A 22,458-nucleotide genomic window follows, 5' to 3' on the forward strand; every position below is an offset into this window, starting at 1 on the left:
TGCACTTCCGCATTGGCTTCACTTCTCAGACCCAGGAGTTGCCCACTGGTTTCCAACAAGGTCACAATAATGAGAATGTGGGGCTCACTGAACTGTTTTAAGTATGAAGGCCAGTAGTGTTGGTGGATAATAACTTGATCTGCCAAATAATAGCCTCGCTCTCAACAAGCTCTCTGGTTAGCTGTGTGAGACACACTTTCTCACTTTAGTACACAAACACTTGCTAAAGCACTAATGTTTTCATTATGGGCTCCGGCTAGTGGGAATGAATGCAGAATATGGTCCAATAGCAAAGTTCTCACAGACCAAATCGATTGCGACAGGCAGAAAGTGTCTCAAATCAGACTCCCTTACTCAGAGGGAAAATGAATCTGTTAGAGAGCTTATAAACAAGGTCAGAACATTTGCATTTCAGGCCAACAAACAAGGATCTAGTTCAATGTTGCAATGTGGAAGCATGTGTGTGTTTTTCTACATGTTTTAGGATAGACTGTGTATCCCGTGTTGCTGTGCATGCAAGTTTTTATTACATCTCTATTTGGGTGCATCTGAGTGTTGAGGTGTGCGCATGCGGCAAAAAGTTGCTGAATAGGTGTTATCAGGATGCAACACTAAACGTGGCGGAGAGACATAAATAATGCAGTGACCTGTCTTATATCCCTGCTTGACTGCTTAGCGCCGTTTACTGCTGCTTATTCTGTGTGTGTGTGTGTGTGTGTGTGGTCTGAGCCAGAGGAGGATAAGCGATGTTCAGCGGTTTGTGTTTGTGCATTTTGTTGTGAAGCTGTGGTCTAAATACAACCTCTCCCTGAAGATCACACATGCTGATGTGGCTGAGAGAGAGAAGCAGTCTTATGTGAAGTCTGAGGTCAAGAGGGTGGGACGTGTTTGTGTCTTCTGTGAGGGACAAACACAGACAGAGGAAATGTGTTGATGTGGTTCTTCTGTTTCATTGTATGTTGATATTGCCTTCTAGACATCTTTTTCTGCCCCTCTTTCTTCTCTCTCTGTCACTTTTACCTGTTTGATCATTCTTGACATGAATTCAGGCTTTTTTTTCCCAGCTCAGCATCTCCTCTGTTCTGACACACACAGACATTAAACTTTCTTCCCAGCATGCAGGTGCTGTGTGGAATACAAATCAGCTTTGCTATAGATTTACTTTTGGGAGCTGCATTTATATAGTTTCCTGATAAATATACATAAAGCTGGCAGTGAGCTGTCTTACCTAAAAGAAAAATGTTCCGCTCTTCCAGTACACTGTTCTATCACTGCGGGAACTCTTCATTATAATGACTGATGAGCTCAGCCTCAGCATACTGTTAATGTCTGTATATCTATGTGTGCGTGCTCCAGTGGGCAACTCCTGGGTCTGAGAAGTGAAGCTACTGCCTTAAACTTGCATTCTTTCTAATAGCCAGCAGGGGGCGACTCCTCTGGTTGCAAAAATAAAGTCTGATTGTATAGAAGTCTCAACTTCTCACTTGATTTATTACCTCAGTAAACATTGTAAACATGAGTTTATGGTCTCAATCGCTAGTTTCAAGTCTTCTTCAATACAGCATGATGTTCATTTAGTAACCTATGGTCCCATTTAGAGTCAAATAGACCATAAAGCAGGGGATGCTTTAGGGCGTGGCTACCTTGTGGTTGACAGGCTGCTACCACGGTGTTGTCCGGTCTGGGAGTTGTCTGTGTTTTTGTCCTACATCTTTAACCCTTTCACAGTGTGTTTCCTGTTCATGAAAGTTAATTGTAATTGTCGCCTAAAAATGTCTTATTCAGCGTTCAGTTGTACTTAGCTCCTTGCTCTCGTCACTTTTGGTTGCAAAAAAACAAGACGGCGACAGCCAAAATGCCGTACTCGAGGCTTCAAAACGGCAATCCACAAACCAATGGGTGAAGTCACAGTGACTTTGTCCACTTCTTATATACAGTGTATGGTGTGCGCATGAATCAAATAAACAAAGAGGATCAAATTCACTTATGTGTTTAGTGGCACCTCAATGTGTGTGACTTTCTGCCCTGTTTGGACGCGTTGAATGACTTTGTGTGTGTGTGTGTGTCCTGAGATTGATAGACCATTGAACCTGAGCAGACACAATACTTCACACACACACACAGAGTCTGCCTCTCTATCACACCAGCCTTATTCATCAGACACTGGGAGGTGATGTCTTCATCGGCTGCACGCCAGAGGTGACGATAGGAGAGGAGCTGGGAGGAAAGGGTATAGTTAATGTGAGTAGAAATATAACAAATTGCATAAACAGACGAAGAAGAGCATGCTAGTTTTAACACTAAAACAGCCACCTCAGCTGCCACCCTAATTTTGGATAATCCAATAAAAAAAAGAAAGAAACAAAGCTCCAATGTCCGAGTGCAAGTGAATGCAGCTGCCGTTTTCTACCCACCCCGTCAGCCTATTACTCAGTCTCGGCCGCACACAGTAACTGCTGATGACTTTTCCCTGCTAGATGTGTATGTAGGGGTTGAGAACTTCCACTAGTAGAAATACAGAACGGCTGTAGATGGATAATGGTGGGTTGTTTTGTAGTCCAAATTTGGAGGGGCCACTCATATCCCCCTCAATTTTGAAAGTATTAGATTGGCTCTGTCTGACGGGCAGCGATCTGCCCTGGCCAATGCCAGGGTTGTACATTTAAACTTGTCTACCCCCTCTACTGTGCATCCACTGGTTGGTTAAGGAAGCTGAAAGTAGTTTGAAAGCTAAAGCAAAGTAAAGAGTAAAGTCGTCCTCTCTCTAAAAAAAAAAAAAAAAGACTAAACTTAATTGTCTCGTTCAGAGTTTCATCTGAGGACTGAATCTATCGAAAACACATTTGCACTCTTCTCATTTGGGACCCATCCTACCTATCTAATAACAACTAAGTATGCATTATGAGTGTCATGCAATAGGTTATTAATCAGGGACATGTCTCTACCAACCCTAGATGTTTCCCCCTCGGATCGCCTCAGCATATGCCAGATTTTTTCGTTAGAGACAGTTAGCTCCACGCCGTGTGCTAAAAGTGGTGTTTGGCTGATGCTGCTGTGAGATTCCAGAGTGGTTAAACACTAATCCAGGTGGTGCTGAGATGAAATGCGTCTGGCCGGGTTACACAGGCCGTGTAACTCTACTCCTGTATTACTGTATGTCACCGGGGAGATTGGAAACCGATAGGAGGAGATAGACATGACGGGTTGGCTCGCAGCATGACGGAGGAGGGAGAGACAGACAGAGGCACAGAGATACGGAGGGCTGATCATTAATTGCTTGCAGGCAGTGTGAGGTAGACACCAGATATAGATGCCAAAGTGTCACTCACTTTGTGCTGATCCGACCTCCCCTTTCAACCTCCTTTATGCGTCAGTATATGTGCATGCATGTTTGCAGCAATGATTTTAAAATAAAGTGAGATTTTAGCTGTTTGTTTTACCCTCCCATGTGAATTTGTTTAGAAGACGGTGTCTGATAAAGTGTTTATGCTGTGTGTGTTAATGTTTGCATGCGTGCCTCCTCTCAGAGTAGGTTTACAGTAGCCGGTCTATTTATAGTGGTAAAATATGTTGTGTTCTGCTGAGTAGTTTGACTTGGCTATGTCACCCCACTCAGCACAGCGGCAATAAATAAAAACGTCACAGCACAGCGGGCTGGTCGGTGGCACACACCGAGACGTTACACAACAAGTTGATTTCTCTCTCTTCTTCTTTTTTAATGAGGAAGTTTTCTTGAGGGACATTCAGCCCTGATTGAAACAATAATATAGACCATCAGCAGCTTGATTGTGAGTTTATTTTCCCTCATAAACAGGAAATTATCTAAGGGGTTGCTCACCGGCCAAGTTCTTCCCACCGAGCAGCCGACATTCACAGATGCTGTTTTTATTAGTGTAACCTGGTCCATCGTGGCCATCATTTCGCTCAAAATATTTGTTGGAAATTCATCTGCTATGTTCTCTACTGGCGCCTGAAACTATCAGTAGCTGCAACCTTTAGTCATGTGGACAAATAATGTAACATCACGTCATTCCTCAAACCTGCACCGTCTTTGGTGCAAGTGCTTTTAAAGTTTTTGCACGCTCATCTTGGTGTGAGTTACAGAGTCACTTTAAAGATGACCTATTAGGCTTTTGTGCTTTTTCTCTTTGCTTTAGTGTTTTATATACCGTAGTTGTTTGTGCATGTAAACGGTCTGCAAAGTCACAAAGCCCAAAGTCTAAACAGCTCGAACAGAGTTGCAAGTATGCACCTGAAAATGAGAACAGTAGGTCCTCTTTATACTAGATTATTTTATAAACACAGAAGATTTTAAAAACAGGATTAAGGATTATTTGACTAATGTAATTTGCTGTTTTGTTTGTGCTTTCATGTGAAACTTTTTATGCTGCAATCTTTGCCAGGACACCCTCGAAAAAGAGATTTTAAATCTTAATGGGAATATCCACGTAAAATAAAGGTATACATTTAAAATAATAATAATAATGTACAGTGTAATCACAGTTTTGTGCAGTATATAATTCCTTGGATAAGATAGTTCTTTCAAAGTAATAGTCTACTTAACAAAATATATAGCAAACCAACGTCTTCTCATACAACGGTTTGTATGATATCTTGAAAAAGTTATTCCTCTTTTTTCATTAATTTATATTCAACGAATGTCCAGCAACACGTGTCAATTTCAGCTCCGTAACATGAATACAGTCTTTTCAAAATAAACTTCCGTCTTCACAGTAAAAACAACTTCCTTAGGTTTAGGCAACAAAACTATTTAGTTTTAATCGTAAAAAATCGTGGTTTGGCTTACAATAACACCGGAAGTGGCGTTACTTAAGTATATAACTTTATGTGACAAATACATCAACATTGACTTCTGGTTTCACACGGGGTACGAACGTCGGTCTCCTGGGTGAAAGTCCGGTATTTTTTGACCCACCCATCCACCCCGGCGTCCTCCCTACGTGACGTTCACCGCTATTTATATTTGCTGGTTCACGATTACATGACTTACACACAAATTTTTAGGGATATTCATGAATTACAGTGCATTCATTTTCGTAGGTAAGGCTACAAACGGTGTACGAGAACAGCCTGAACAAACACAAAGCAGTTGCTTTTTAGTTTTCTCCCATAACTAAGACTACACTACTTAAGATATCTCTAAAATAAGTCTGCAAGCACAGAAAAAACATTGTATTATTACTTATATGACATACTTCTATTAGATTGGTGTGGTGTTATTTGGGGGATGTTAAATTAACAAACTGACAACCTTGTTTCTTGAGTGTCTTGTGGCAGATGGTGGCTCATGTTGTGCCATTATACTGGAAGTGCTTTGACTTAACAAAGACGGTACTCAGTCGTGTGTCCACCATGATGGTTTAACTTACGTTTTGCAGATGTTAAACAATGAAGAAGTTCAGCTCATGCTGAACGTCTGCACAGTCTATCACACATGGCAGCCAGCGCGGTGTACAATAGCCGCCATAGATGTAATACAGTAGAGTTGTGTGCGTGTTATGCCGTCGGGTGTCACAGATATATATGAGTTACCCCATCTATGTCAGGGTACATCTGCGGCGGTGAATGGGTGGCTTTGTTTACGACACGACGCAGACGTATGACCGCTGACAAGTGGATCCGCTCTGTGACAGTGACTGCGGCATCTGGAGGGCTCGTTCGCGGTGTGTGCGTCTGTGTGTCAGTGTTCATGGGTCAGAATGGAGTCTTTGTGTGTGGTGATGCTGAGTTGACCTTTGACCTCCACATCCACATGGACACATAGACACACATGTCTTTGTTTCTCATATCCTGTCTCTGCAAACAACTCTTATCTGCGTTTTATCAGCGTTGAACTCAGTGTGAAATCAGACTTAATATGTTGAAAAAAAAAAGAAGTAATTTTAAAGAGTTTGTACGTTGACGTGCTCCCGATAAGCAAACAGCATTGACCCCGATGGTGCTCTACACTTGGATCTGCTTCTGTGAAGTTATTATATTGGAGGTTTATCTGATCGGTCTTTCAATAGCAATTTATTTCTTCACCTCTCCTCTTATAGATCCCTCAAACGTCTCACTTTTTATTCCCCCATTCATTTGTTTTTATCTCACCGAGAAACAATAATCTATGATGTTTGTCTGATGTGTAAACCTGTGTATTAACCTACGGAAAAATATACAATAATCTTAACAAAGCTTTCATCTTCCAGCTTATGGAGCTTTCCATATATTACACAACGTGATTTAATGGATCAAACCTACAGAGAAAATACATATTTCTGCAGCTATTCTTGTCTTCTTCTAACTTGAGAGGTTGTGATGATAATTTCACTTTCTGTCTCTCTCTCTCTCTCTCTCCATCCAGCATCTGAGCCCTGCGGTGGCTTTTTAGATGCCAGCGATGCCGGCTATATCACCACCCCCGGCTACCCACTGGAGTACCCACCTCACCAGAACTGTCGCTGGGTCATCACAGCCCCCGAGCCCTCGCAACGCATCGTCCTCAACTTCAACCCGCACTTTGAGATAGAGAAACTGGACTGCAGGTAAAAACCGGATGGATGGATGGAAGGATTTTAAAGGCATGGGATTGGTGGCAAAAATAGGATTTGGAGAAAAAAGAGTTAAAGAGTGATTTAAGAGATTTCGATATCTCTAGGTCAGATTGCAACTACACTGCTTACTACAATATTGTGAAAAAAACTTCTCTTCCTGTCTCTTTGGAGTTTCTGCCTCCACCAGCCTGTCTCTGAGTGAGAGTTTCTGTATTTGGTGAACTTCAGCCCACTCTCCTCCTGTTTCTCTGGCTTTAGCTATCCCATAATAATCACTCAGGGACCTCCCTCGGTCCCCTGTCTCTAATTATCAAAGTCTAATTGCAACACGTTTGCTGTTCCAGGATGGTTTTTCACACTTTGAGAGGAAGAGTTAACACAGATTAGAGGATTTGGTGTCCATCATTGTTTTTTGGGCTGTTTGGCTTTGGCTGCATGGTGTAAGGCTGGAAGAAAGGCAGGCAGTTCTGGAGCATGAAATGAAAATACGGCACGCAGAGATCAAGAAAAACAAACAGGCATGCTGGGAAATCCTGGGAAAGTGCTGGCAGAGAGGAACCACACCAGTGAAGAATCACATTAAGATCACTGAAGGAGTGAGGATAGTAAAAATCAAGTTTTTATAGGTTACAAGGTACTTTAAAGAGGAATATGAAAGAATATTACGACATTAAAAACTTTTGTTTTATTTGTAGAGCCAAATTTGTAGTACAAAGCCTCACTGGGCTTTTTGTTCAAGTTAACACATTATAAAAGTTGAGAGAATCAAAAAGAGATCCACTTTCCACAAATGAATGCGTTATCAGCTCATATAATGGCAATTATGCTAAAAGTACAACAATATGAATACAAGTCCAATATTTATAAAACCAACTAAATAAGTTAAACAAAGAAAAATTGCATGACACATTTGACTCTGTGAGCAAAGCTGAAGCATTTTTTTAATTTTCAAAATAATTTGGAAAGATGCTCAGAAGGGGGAGCTACTAGTTATCTGAGCAGAAGACATGCACACAAAACACTAAAACATCTACATGTTTTTATGAAGTCTTCTTGCCTTACTGTAATTGAAACTACTCCTACACATAGTAGAGGAGAGAATCTAATGGCCCCTATGAGCCACAGATACAAACCCACTGACTCGGGCTAGAGGGCAGAAACACACACACTTACACTTTTCCCCCCTCTCCTGTTATTTCTCTGTTCCGGTGCTTTCCCCTCCACTTATTAACATTTCAGCCGTATCAATTATAGATGGGTGAATTTCCCCACTCAGATGTACCAAAATCATTTGGTCAGACATTTCTTTGTTGGAATTGAAGCATCAATATTTCACCGGCTGGCTGTTTGTTGAAAGGCTGAAAGGTTGAGAAGGCCCGCTGTGCTCTGCCCTGCTCTGTTCTGCTTTACTCTCGCACTTTGCTGCTGTGGAAATGAAAAAAACATACTCCTCTGTCTCCACTGTCTTCGTCTTATTTCAGTTTTACTCTACAGTTCTTATCCTCGGATCAGTTTTATTAGATGCTCTCTCTCTTTCCCTTCTCTGTTTACCCACACTCCCCCTATCCTGCATGCATCCATTTAAAGTCCAGTAGTTTCCCAGGAGGAGAAAATCTGGTTGAAACCACTCTGATTTATTTATTATGCCACACACAGTGCAGTATGTGTGTATTTGTGGTTGTTCTATATTATTCTTTGGTTCAGTTTGCTTCCAGTAGTGACAAGTTAAATTTCTTTGAGAAGTAATTGTCAAACCATGCCACTAAAGGCCCTGACACACCAAACCGACTGTCGGACAGTCTGGTGTCCTGCACCGTCGGCTCTAGTCTGCTCGTGTTGGAGGTTTTTTGACCGATTCAGCACGTTGAAGCCCGTCGGTGAAAGAAATCACTTTGATTGGCTGTTCAGCTTAAACCAATCAGTGCACAAGAAGAAAAACGGAAGAGTGGAAAGCATGCCAACGAGTAAAGTCAAGAGGAAAAACACAGAAGGCTCTCCTCATTTTTCAGCTATATATCATCTGATCATTCCAACACACAGATATTTTCACAGCGACATGGCCATCTGGAATGAAGCTAAGTGGTGAGTGAGAGTGATGTGAAAATGGTTGGTAAACGCTGCTTTGTTTCGTGTACGTATCATAACAACGGCTTGTATATCCGCCGTCCTCGGTCTTTCCGGTTTCCCTTTTTGAATGACGGATACAGACTACCGCCGCCTGCTGGTGCGGAGAGTTATTTCCTCTCACGCAGGCGCAGAACGTACGCGATAACTGACCGTCAGCTGTCATCTTTGCGGTGTGTTCAAATACAACTTGTCGGCCAAGACAAAAGCGACGTGAGGCGACGCAACGGTCGGCCTTCACCTCCGCTTGTTCTCTGATGTCGGTTTGGTGTGTCCGGGTCTTAAGAGTGAGGTATTTGAAGTGTTGGTGGTAACATCTCCAGTCTAATAGGCTGTTATTTACAAGTGTCCTCCAGTGGGGAGCTATTTAAGTCTACAGGCGCCCAACGCCTGGCGTGTGTGTGTTTGTGTGTGTGTGTGCAGGGGTAGGCTGAAATTGAGCTGTTAGGTTCAGAGGGCAAAGAGGCCAAGGAGACGAAGCGGAGGGTGCGTGTGCGTGTCTGCGGGGGGGCAGACGTACGAGGTCAGCCAGTGATTGTCAGCAACACACACACATACCAGTGTCTCCGTCTCATGTCAAATGTTGTTTGACCCTCTTTTTTATCTCTTTCTCTAATTTTATATTTAATATTTTTTTCTCAAATCATCAGATTCTTTTAATATGGCCGTAGGAAAATGATGTTTCTTTTCTCAAGCGTGTAAACTTCACAACAATCTTTGAGAAACAGAAAACTGATGTTAATCTTCAGTTCATGGAGAGGAGAGCACACACACTCATCTTGTTGAGACAAAGGAGTCATCTGTTTGTAGACAAAGACTACATTATGAACAGGCAATATGGTTCCTCTGTATCTCTTCATCACATAAATAAAAACTCATGATACGGGTGCATCTGTACACACAAACAGCGCTGTTATGAATCTGCATGCCCTGGTCAGACGGGGGCTTGTTTTATTATGTCACTGCGTTGGAGCAATCTCATCTACTGCTCCTGATTGCAATTTAAGATGGTAATCTGTAATCCATAACGCATCACATTTTGTCAAGCACGCTGCCGGCTCCGCAGGCAAAAATCGATGGAGGTGTGGTCGGACAGAGAGATGTTTTCATTAAGATTCATATACAGTAGCAATTTAACAGCTGGAGGGAGTGAGAGGGATGAAAAGAAAGCTTGTGCCTCCGCTAAGACCAGTATAGACATGGCCAATCATGATGCACCATGACTTCCTGTTTCCCTTCACATGACCGGCATCATAGTACTACATTAGTCCATCACTGGTGGCAGGTTTCAGTTGTCACCCAACAGCTGTAGCGTTAGCGTGATTCAAGGCTGAAAACCACATGATGGACTGGAGCACGGACAGATGAGACTCTGTCTGGGTATAGGCACTTCACAACCATGCTTTTGTTTTTTACGCCCAGCTTCATTTGCAGTTACAGTTGATGAAAGTTATGTGCAACTGTTAAAGAAAACTTTATTTAATCTGAAAGAGCCTTATGTTTGGTGTGACTTTTATTAGTTAACACACGGAAGCCGTCGACTTCAGTGTGCTCTGAGGAGAACTAAATCAGAGAGAGCCTGTGTTTACACTGGAAAGTCTCTCACAACTCCTTTCTGCTTCTAATTTATTTCCAACCATCACTTTCACTATATCACTGTAAGCGTAAGGTTTAGTCAGTAACTTGATGGAATAGTTTGACATTTTGGGAAAATATGCTTATTTGCTTTCGTGCCGAGAGTTAGATGAGAAGATTGATACCACTCTCACGTCTGAGAATCGATCTCCTCTAACTCTTGCAAATGAGGGTATTTTCCCAAAATGTCAAACTATTGTTTTAACCTTGCAAATGACAATAAGATATCAACAGTTTAAACCCAAGTCTCTACGCAGAAACAAGTCACCCATTTTGAATGTTATCAGCTGATTGAATGGGCGTTATCAGTGCTTATCACAACCATTCTTATGCTTTAGACGGGCCAACCTGCACATTGGGAAAGTGAAACAAAAAAACTTTAGTTTTAGGCAATAAAAACGACTTGGTACGGTTTAGGAAAAGATCGTGGTTTGGGTTCAAATAAGTATTATGTTAATGACATCACAAAACTACGGTAAAATAAGTAAATAAATACGTTTTCACACAGAACACAAACAGCGGTTTCACGGATAAAAGTCCTGTATTTGTTTTACCCATCCATCGCCCCAGACCACCACCCAGAAATGTCTCTTTATACTACATCAACCGGACTTCCACCTCCCGTCGTAATTACTACGGCCAGTAGAGGTCATCTTCTTGTATTTGTATCGGTGATCAGCCATGTGAATAGATTATAACGGCCTTTTGAACCTACTGGTAGGTGTAGCAGGCCCCTTCTAACCCATATATATGAGGCTTATAACCACTGATAACGCCATTTATTTTGCTAGTAACATCCGAAGGGACCTGCTGAACCTACTAGTAGGTGTAGCAGACCCCTTCTAACACAAATGTATGAGGCTGATAACTGCTGATAATGCCCATTCAATTGGCTGATAACATCCAAACTGGGTGAACAAGTCCAGTTAACAGTATTTCTAAATGTATTTCTTTTCTCTTGGAGTTCTTCAAGAATGTATTGGCGAGAAAAGCCACTTAATTTAGTTTTTTTTTTTTATTGGTAGGATAGAGGAAACCACCTCTCTTTAATGATGAATATTTATGATGCAAATTAATCTCGTCCACGTGGCAACTGCCAAGATAGTTGAGGTCACAAAACTGCTACAGAATCCTTTTTTTTTTTTTTATAGTATGTAGCCTTTTGCACCAGCGGTTAGTTGTGTGCTTCACATTTTCCCCTTAGCTCACTGCACTGCTCTGTCTCAGAAAGCAAGATCTCTATTTGGAGTGTTTGGAAAGAACACACACACACACAGCTGCTGAGGGAAAAGTGCAGCGTCAGGGTCCGTTGAGGGCAGGCTCAAATCATCCTGACAGCTACCTCCTCTCTCTCTCTCTCCTCTCCTCTTTCCTCCTGGCTCTCTCCCTCTCCTCTCCCCTCCATTCATCTCACCCTTCCTCACCTCTCCCGCCCCCTCACCACCGTCCAATGGACCCCATCTATCATCTTTCATCTGCTCTTGCGCCTTCCCCCGTCCCACCTCCTTTTCCCCTCCGCCTCCCTGCACACCTCCTTCTTCATCACCTCTCCTTCCATCTAATGTCTCCCCCTCTTTCCTTCCCTTCCCTCCTTCACATCTCCTCACCTTCATCCTTCCGCAGTGTGCCAATCTTTTATAGGCCAAATCATTATTCAGCATTGCATATGAGAAAACACAGGCAGAGAGCCAAATGCCACACTCCCTGTCTTTCTCTTTCTCTCTTATTTCCTCATATCCCTCTCCTCCCTCTTTAAAATGCATATATTCTTCTCTCTTTATCATTTATAGACCTTTCTTTCCTCAGCCTATATCTGTCTTCATCCTCTTTTATCCTCCAGCCTCTGTCTATCCATCACTTAAATCCCCTTTCTATATATGTCTGTCTCTTATTCTCATCCTCTCCTCCTTCTCCTCCTCCAGGCTTCCTTTACCTCACAGCACACCCAAGTCAGATGCTGTCTGTAATATTAAAACACACATGCAGCTCACATACGTATGTACGCTTGCATAAACAAGAGAGACAATAGAGGTATGATCAGCTTTTTGGCTTTAAAGTAAACTCATAAAAGCACAACATCAGACGGGCACGTAGGCAGTTTCACGGTTATGTGGCTTACACAATAAGTGTGGAGTAAAGCAGTGAGTTAAGAAGTGATTTATATGACAGAGAAGCTGCAGTCAACGATAATGGTTTCACTAATGATTTAGACCTTGTCTTTGTACTCCGCCTCAATCAATCATTTAACTTCATGCTAGGTCTAGTTTCTCTTCTCTTCTCTTCTCCTCTTCTTAATCTCCTCTCCTCTCAAAGTATTCTCATACAACGGTTTGTAGATCTTAAGAAAAAGTTATTCCTCCTTTTTCGTTCGTTTTCCTACGAATGTCCAGCAACACGTGTCAATTTTACGCTCGTTACATTCGTAAAATCATTTCAAAATAAACTTTCGTCTTCACAGGAAACAACTTCCTTAGGTTTAGGCAACAAAACTGCTTATTTAGGATCAGGAAATATCGTAGTTTGACTCAAAATAACTCCTGAAGTAGCGTTACTTAAAGGACCAGTGCGTAACATTTGGGGGGATCTATTGGCAGAAATGGATTATAATATTAATAAGTATGTTTTCTTTAGTGTATAATCGCCTGATAAGAAGAATTGTTGTGATTTTGGTGCCTTAGAATGAGCCGTTTATATCTACATAGGAAGCAGGTCCTCCTCATGGAGTCCGTTTGTTTCATAACGGACAAACCAAACACTGTTAACATTTCCTGCTTGGGGAGGAGTCGATAATTCCTGTCGCCGCCACTCTTTCTCTCTTGCTTCACAACTCACTTCCCATGTACACACACTCTCTACACACTGCCTCTACTCCAACTGGCTCTAGAGAGGGCCATTGGTGTTTTTGCATCGGCTCCAACATGCTTGGAACACGGGAGAGGCTTCGGTTGGTTGTAATCTCCTCACCTCACAGCTAGATACTGCCAGATCCTACACACTGTTCCTTTAAGTATGTAAGTTATGTGACAAATAAATCAACATTGATTTCTTGTTTCACACGGGACACGAACGCCGGTCTCCTGGGCGAAGGTTTGGTATTTTTTCACCCACCCATCCAGCCCGACCTTCTCTCTACCGCCGCTCTTTATGTTTCCTGGTTCACAATTAGGAGTTCTCACCTTTGCACAAGTATATGAACCTTGTAAACATACTCTACTTGTAAAGTACATGCATTGTTATAGAAATCTTGGAATACTTGATGCACACATACAGACACACCTGACCGGCAGATGGAAGTCCTGGGGACATGACCAAGAGCGGAGCAAAAGGTAGAGTGATGTGATGTGACAATGGCCTCAGGGCAGACGGGGAGACAAGAGGAAGTTGGGGGGGAGAGATGAAGAGACTATATGACAGAGAGAGGAGCAGCATTTGGTGTGACAGTGGATGTTCGGTTACCAGCTGTGGGCGTTTAGCAGCTGCCTGCATGTTTGAGTTAACATCACAGCGACTCTACCAGCAGGAGAGCCTCGCGTCCAGACAAGCATCTCAGCACAAAGCTGGAAGACAATGTTATTAGAAAGCTACAGAGAGAGGAGGGGAGAGAACATCCTGGGACCCAGATGCGCCTTACAGTACAGTTTAGGCTGCTGATAAATCAAAATTCCTTTTAGGAAGATTACATAGAGGCTTAAGTAGGGATGCAAACCTCTTACCTCCTATAGTTGTTGCAGGGAGAGGCGTCTTGCTGATTACGCACCTGACTCGACTGTTATCGGGCCGCTAATTTGGCGTCATCAATCGCTATAAGCACCATAGATGTGGGTCATTAGGGACCTACTACGCTTACTACGTTGTAAAAGTGAAAACGAAACTCTTCTTCTTCTTCTTAACTTTAAATGAAATGTTACGTTTTTGAACACAAACAAAAAGGCTTCCTTTTTCTACTTAGTTTCACACAGGATGTGAAACCCGGCCTCCTGGGAGAAAGTCCTGTCTATCTATGGTGCTTATAGTGACTGATAATGCCTATTTAATAGCCTGACAACAGTCTGAACAGCTGGATTACATCACTTATGTGCCAGCGAGCTACACGTGATAACTTTCAACAGCAATTTTATTCAGGCAATCAACAACTCCAATAAATAAAACTTAAAGAAAAGTTCACTTCAAGTTTACGCTTAAACTGTTGTAATTACTGTCTGTGAGATGAAATAGCTCTGACTGGTCTGCGGCAAGAACTATTAGGCTTTCCTTCATGTTTGTGGTTGATAGTTAAGTCAGGCAGACACTTTCTTTTCTCCCTCCAATTCAACAGCAGAGATAAAACAGCAGTGATGTGGAGCTTAAATCAACTTGAGGCGCAGTTGTTTTCCTCGAAAACGCACTCAGAGTACATGAACTTCAGACACTTTCATGCTATTGCAAGTTAGAAAAAGGCATCCCCCTGCTGCTTAAAACCAGTCCAGCCAAATCAACACCTCACCCCGTTTATCAAGAGACCTGAGCCAGGTCCACAATCACTCCCTCATTCATTCATTCATTCATTTATTCACTGCTTCCTGTATAGTAGACACTCAATAGTGTACTCAATAGTGAACAGTAAAATTGAGATTTCTGACAATTACTAATCATTATATTTTGCACCGGTGACCTTCACATTGATAACAGACAGTAGTGGACATGTCATGGACACTACATAGCAAATAGGGGGTGACTTTGGACACAACCGGTTACAGAAAAAAGGTCTGAAATTTGAAGATTTGTTAAACTCCAAGGTGATGACTTTAGGAAATCCTCTCTCTCTCTCTCTCTCTCTCTCTCTCTCTCAAACACACACACACACACTCAGGTAATGATGATAATATCAGTAGTCTGATTTACAGACACTCCCTAAGGCCCTGAAGGTCTGCCTGATCAATGTCTGTTACTGTAATGAGTGTGTGTGTGTGTGTGTGTGTGTGTGTGTGTGTGTGTTTGTGTGTGGGTGTGGGTGTGGGTGGGTGTGTGTGTGTGCGGGTGTGCACATGTGTGTGTGTGTGTGTCTGAAGGACTGACCCTGATCAATGTGTGTTAAAGCCATAATGAGGAATCGATTGGTTGTCCTGGAGACTACTGCCGGACACACACACACACACACACACACACACACACACACACACACACACACACACACACACACACACTGTCCATCTGTCTGCAGTAATAGGCCTATTACTTGATAACAGTGAAGTCAGTCATCCTCCTCACTCTCTATTAACTGCTTCAGTGACAGACTGACTACGGCTGCTTCTCCCCTACACACCTATATGATTATACTATATATACAGCGTGTGGGTCATACTCATAAACCTGAACTAACACGGACCAAATTAAAACACACAAGGCACCCATTACTTTATCCACAGGTCCATGCAAACACAACATGATTCACTTAATGAGAATTAGTGCAAACCAATTTCTAGACCGAGGCGATAGCTATGATCCCTGTATGGACTCCCGATTGTTAATCCAGTAGTAATATGCAACTGGAGGCTCTCTTAGCTTGAATCTGGTGTTTTAGCACTTAACAATCCCCCTTTCAGGCTCTGTGTTTCAAATACTGTATAGTGGTTGCTTATGAATGTGTAGCGTTTGAAATTCTTTGTCTCCAGGGATGCATATATAGTATATAGGAGAATAATAAGAGTCAGAAACATCAGTAGCTGAACTAGAGCCTGCCATGCCTTATGGGAATTATCAGTGCTGCTGGAAGCTTCTTTGAACAGACGGAGGGCTCGGCTGAATCCACCACCTCCGTAATTGTTCAGTCCAGTTTTACTTCCCTATAAACCACCTTAAAATAAATCGCACTGGAGGGATTTAGCTTGAATTGCGCCATTCACATGACTGAAGTAGGAAAAAGTATGTACATAAATGTATATATATATGAATCTACTCATAGTTTCAGTTCCTCTGAATATGTTTTTATGTTGCCACCCATGATTCACTTCTCTGTCAGCGAAATGTGCATGAGCAGATGGCAAAGTTGGAAAAAAAACAGTACAAAGCATATAATAATAAAAACATAATAATGGAAATGTCTTCCCTATTTGTTAGAAAACAAAATATACCCAGTAATAGTTTGTTTACACATTCAATTTCCAGTAAATCTCTTGAACTGCAGTTAATTTCATATTTTACTTAATTGAGCGGATTCTCAAATGACTTCAGTTTAATTTAGTTTAGTTCTAAGTTTGCTTAGACTTTCCCTGTATTTGCCTCACAAACATATAAAAAAGAAAGACAACAAAAGACATACAAAACATTTAAAATTGGACAAACTCGCAAAAACTGTTGGCTAGTTGATTTGTGTATAACGCAGAGAGCTGGACGTAAACAGGCAAGAGGCCGTGTCACAAACTGACGTAGAAACCCCAATTGAGACGTACAGTATATTCTGACTGCTGTAAACATGTCCAAAGATTGCTCCTAAAACCTGAATAATATCAGCATATCCCACATGTCTTAATCTGAAAATGCTCCATTTGGAATAAGGCTTAATTCAGAATATCCAAACAGAATATGCTGTTTGGGAAAATAGTGGAATATTAAAACGTAGTCACTGACACACATTACTACAAATCTGGCCTGCTTTCAGCTCTTGTTAGTGTGTGTGTTTGTGTCAGTGTGTATGTGTGTGTCTGCAGACGCTCTGTCTACTGCTAAGGGCACCCCTGATGTTTGAAAGAAATGTGCAGGTGTAAGAAGATAACTCTCGACCTAAAGAGAGAGAGAGAACGTGTGAAAGGCAATTAAGACCCAGGCAGGAGGGAGGAGGAGGAGGAGGGAAGAGTAGGAGGGAGGAGGGAGGAAGGGTGGAAGTGCATCTGTATCCAAACCTTTTCCTTGGTTCTCGTCAGACAGGCTTTGGAGAGCTTTCTCGCTCCTGAAACACCCCCTACCCACCACACACACACACACACACACACACACACACACACACACACACACACACATGAATCTCTCATGATGTTTTATTCAGCTTTAAGCCTTACTTCCTCAATATGTGTTTACAGTCACAAATGTTTCTCCGTCTTTACAGCTGTAACCTCCCATGTTACACATTTTGGAACCAACATTTGTTTTTTTCCTTCATGTAAGCGAGGAAAAAAACATCTCGTACGCTGCTTGCTAACAAGGGAATTTCGGGAAAAGGGTGGGAGAAACAAATTCAGATTTCTCGTCATTCCCTTTGGCAAGTCTCAGAACATCACTGATTGGCTGCAGTGGGATATGTTGTGGGAGAGGAGAGAGATGATGGGATTAAACAGTTTCTTAGAAGCTGTGTACCTCCTACACAGATTGGAGGAAACCTCAAACCCTGCTATAGATCCATCTGAGCACGGCTACAGGCTCTGTGTGTGTGTGTGTGTGCATCATGTGTTTATGTGTGAGACAGAAAGTTAGTGTTTGTGCAGGTCTGTTGTGTTTGCTGACTGAGAAGTAGCTGTGAGTGTCTTTCAGGCTGTAGGGAGGGACACCTGTCTCTGTCTGTCTGAGGGGAGGAGTTGGCAGGGTGGATGCAGTGTCATGTTCTCTCTCTCTCTGACTACATCCACACTGTGCCGGCTGAATTTGAAATCTTTTCCTCTTAGTATTGCCACACCTGAAAACAGAGCTTTTGTAAACAGCTCGCACAGTAGATGAATCTGAAACATGTCAGCGTTGCGTTTTAGTGTGGAAGAGGAAACCCGAGCTTTGGAAAACAATTACGTAAGGTTGCCCAGACACTAGTCATGTTTCCATTCATTTTTCAAGTGAATTTTAAGTTTTTGAAATAGTGGCAAAAAAAAGAAATGCAACCTCTTCCTAACATACAGCAACTTTCAGTCAACTTTTAATAGTTCTTTAATGTCAGCTAGTATCGGTCATGTTTCTTGTTGCCTGAAGACGAAGAAAAACATTCACACGTTCCGGAAGAATACCGATTTATCTATATACAGTATATCTATTTACTAGAATATCTATCTATATCTATCTATCTTTCTATCTTTTTTTGTATCACAAGTTTACATTGCCAAAGCAAGTGTGAAATAAAACAAAAAACAAATGTTCATATAATAAGAAAAGATTTACTAGAATAAAGAAATGTGTGCATTGTAATCAAATATATAAATAAACATGGGTAAAGTTTAACTTAAAAATACAAAAAGAAAAAATTGGATCTTGAATATATAATTTTTCTATTTGTATCTTAAGTTTTATTTATTTTTATATATAATGTAAAAATATATAAAACTTAAGATAAAAATAGAAAAATATAGACATTGCAGTTAAAAAATTATACAAATAAGTGAGATCTGTGCAAACACTGCAACATTTAAAGAGATGTATTTAAAGGTAGGTATTCTGTATGTATGTAGCCTACAGTATGTACAATATGTATATGTACAGAGACCACAGTGCAAATGATGAGGAATACACAGATGATTAATATTCTTCATCTATCTATCTCATTCTCCATCTTCCCTCTCAGCATTGTTAATAAAGGTTTGTTTTAAATTGAAATATTCACAAATCAAAAACATCCTCTCTCTCTCCCCCCATCTCTTCCTCCTCTGTCTCACCCACACATTGGCTCTTGGCCACATGGTTATGCGCCTGACAGCACATTAGAGAAAGCTTGAGAGGAGAGAGGGGACAGAGAGACAGAAAAGAGAAAAGGAAGAAGTCAAAGAAAAAAAAAAAAAAGACAGCGTTGAAAAGTGAAACACTGAAAAAATAATTAGGGAAAGAGTGAGCCAGGAAGAGGAAGAAAAGGAGATCTTGTCAGGATACGAGTAGCCGCTAAACAAAGTTGTCATTTCACAAAAGAGGAGGAGGAAACTGTCGCCGGGATGAGGCGTTCTCTTGGGGAAATATGACAGGAACTGTGACACGTACACACACGCACACAGATGCACACACACATGCTCACAGCGCAGCGACAGCTTGCGTCATAACCGTGGTGTTATAGTTCCACGCAAAGCAGACACAAAGCATGATGGGAGAGTGGGAGGTGTACGACCCGCATTATGTCAGGAGCTTGCTCACCTGTCAGAAAAACACAGAAAACAGACACGAACTGCACGCACGTACACAGTGAAGGAGGAGCACACTCCTTTGTGTGTCTTTACACACATTACACTGCGTCTGTGCAACAATAGAGATCTCATGTGTGGACTTGGCAGCCTTTTATAAAGCTACGAGGGTTCTGTAGTCTTGAATCTGCTCCTATTGGCTGTGGTTTCTTCATGTCTTTTACGCCGAAACCACATCAGGCTGCGGCGTAGTGTGGCTTGCACTCAGGAGGCCTGTTCATGTGTTTCAGGCGGGAAGAAATTCTTTGTAACATTGTTTTTCTGTTTACTGATTGGCTGCAGGTAATCTCTGGCCGAAATTCTCCGCAACTTTTAGTTTGGTCCTCTCTCAAGGTTGTAATAGCTTTGAATTTTCAATTCGTTTTTTTTTAGTTTTGAGTTTTCGATTTAATTTTAGTTTAGTTTTCAGAGTGTGTTTGCTAGTTTTAGTTTAGTTTCAGTCAAGATTTAGTTTTAGTTTTTATAACTTTAGTTTTACAGTAGTTTTAGTTTGTTTTATTTAGGGCCAGCCATAATGTCTCAGAAGTAGTTTTATATACTGTATATGCAAAATGCATGGTTGGAGAAATGTGTAGCAATGGCCATAATGTTTAATCTTCGTGCTACTTTATAGTGAAGCAATTGTGTCATAGCGCCGTCTCCTGGAAGGTCAAGTCTGTTCAATTTCTGCGGTTCATTCATTTTTTAACCAATATTGTTTCAGTTTATTTTTTTGTTTTTCTTAAAGGATATAGTTTTTATTTAGTTTCAGTTAATTAACAATATTTTTCACTGCTTATTTTAGTTTTAGTTTCAGTTTTTAGTTTACTATAATACCCGTCAGAGAGGGCCTCTCTGAGCTCGGAGCGGCCACCACAGTTTTCAATAGAGATTACATGGCAGCTCACCGCAGGCTGCACTTTGCCGCTGCTCTGGTGTGTTTTCAGTGTACAAGACAAGAGGTGATAAGAGGAATGCGTACACACACAAACATGTTTGACAGTTGGAGTAGGACAGGATTATAATGTATCTCATGTCAAATCATGTGAAACCAGTTCTGCGTATGTGTACGTTTTGTGTCTGTTTGAGTGTGTGTTGGTGTGTATATCTGTATTACAGTAATCACCATTGTGGAGACAAAATTACATTCACACAGCCACATTAAGGTGACTTACCTCCCATTTGGGGACACAAAGCTATTCCCTAAAAGTCCCTTTAGGCCTGAGACGTGGTTTCTGGTTAAGGGCTGGGTTAAGTGTCGAGGGAATGAATATTAGTTAATGTAATGTCCTCTTAAGTGACAACAGCAGTGCGTATGTGTGTGTATTTTGGCTTCCAGATTCAGGAATGATACTCCACATAACTGTGAATGCATGCTAAGAAATAGTGAAAAGATTAACACCCCTTTTATATTCATGCTTCTTTAATGTGTCTGTAAACACCACGTGTGGTATAACATCCCACGGCAAATGAAACTTCATCTGTTGAGTCACTGGGAGGCCTTCTGTCGCTGGTTTGTGGTGTTTTTAAAACAGTAAATTAATGTTGTACTAGAAGCTTAAACTGTATGGAAAAGACAGGATGGTTCTTTTGAGGTTGAGGCATGTTCATTTGATTGCTTTAGAGAAATGTAGAAAGCTCAATATCGGAGCAATTAGAGGCGCTGCGGTCAGAAGTGATCGATATGATGGACGAAGATGTGCAAATAGAGTCCAGCCATAAGAGAAACCTTAATTGAAATTTAATTCACTCAGCTCCGAGTCAAACTTTGTCTTATTTCAAGTCAAGTTGCTCGAGGAATTTCTTTCCAGGAAGCTATTTTGGAGGCAGGCAGGTGCGTGGTTGGTATCCAGACACAGAGGCAACACTCCTGCTGTGGGTCTGGAGACGGGGCCTAACATTAGTGGTCAGAATACATGAAAGAAATGGGAGTAAATATAGATTCAGCACCTTCCCTTTATGGATAGAAGGGGTCCCAGGCAGCCTTCCTGCCTTTTCTGTCTGTATTTTTAGATACATTTAGATCTGAATGCATGGCATTTTGTATGTATGAATAGTAGAAGTTGCAGCACTTGATGTGATATGACAGGAAATGTCACTTTAATGTCAGTTGCTGATATTCCCATAAACCTGTGTTTAGTCTTTGTGTACTGAGGAATCCTTGTTAATCATAATCCTTCATTTAGTACCAACATGAGATGAGTTATATTTCAGCCTCCCTGTAACAGTCAGCAAAAAGTGAGAGATATTAGTGACCTAAATCCACTGTAAAAAGTGGAAAATGTGAATTTCTCTGAGAAGGCCCCCAGGCTGAGATACAACCATTATTGAATTAGACCTGGGCAACGATGTAAACTAGAGTCATTTGTTCCAGATGAATCCTTTTCTAGCATCAAAGGCTGTAGGTAGGGAGCATCCATAGTTCAAAAAGCTCTCACACTCTGACTTTGACCCGAGTGTGACATAAAGCAACAGACATGTGAGGCACATCCTCTTGTTCTATACACATGACTTGTTTGGCTGTCATTTCTTCTGAAAGCATTACATTGTTTTAAAAATATCATGAAACTTGTGATTCACTTTGACAATAACAAGTAGTAAATGAAAAGCACGAGTTGGGAATCGGTTTTCTTTTCGAGTTTCTAAAGTGCAGCACACATGCGACACCACTATTTCCTTCTGCAAGCTGAAAGGGAGCACGTCTTTTCACATTCACACTCTCCTTTTGTTTGTATTATAATATAGTTATAATCCATAAAATGGTGTTCTGTAGACTATGACGCCCGTAGCAGTTGGGAGTATATAATCACTCCATTACAGTGCAGTTATTGAATTTTAAGATGGTTTCCCTTCCTATTTTGTCCTCATGCAGGTGGTTCTTTTCTTCCTCCGCCATCTGTGAACTGCCAATGTGTCTTCTGCTGCATTCATTTGAATTGTAATGACACCCGATGCCTCTGCTGATAGTGACTGTGCCTTCAGAAGTCCCTCTAGCCACTGATAGATGCAAACAATTTGCGCATTGCTTCCGTTTTGTAGCCAAAACC

At 41.5% G+C, this 22,458-nt stretch overlaps 1 protein-coding gene across 2 annotated transcripts in view; it reads left to right on the top strand.

The window, feature by feature from the left end:
* The window catches only part of LOC141781718 (neuropilin-2-like), a 119,812-nt gene that overhangs the window by 10,696 nt on the left and 86,658 nt on the right, over window positions 1-22,458 (top strand). For both annotated transcript variants that reach the window (XM_074657508.1, XM_074657507.1), the window contains exon 2: window positions 6,365-6,545. In XM_074657508.1, coding sequence (XP_074513609.1) covers window positions 6,365-6,545 — 181 coding nt within the window. The remainder of the gene's footprint in view (window positions 1-6,364; window positions 6,546-22,458) is intronic.

The sequence above is a fragment of the Sebastes fasciatus genome, chromosome 14 (genome assembly GCF_043250625.1).
Source record: "Sebastes fasciatus isolate fSebFas1 chromosome 14, fSebFas1.pri, whole genome shotgun sequence".
NCBI classification, from domain to species: Eukaryota; Metazoa; Chordata; class Actinopteri; order Perciformes; family Sebastidae; genus Sebastes; species Sebastes fasciatus.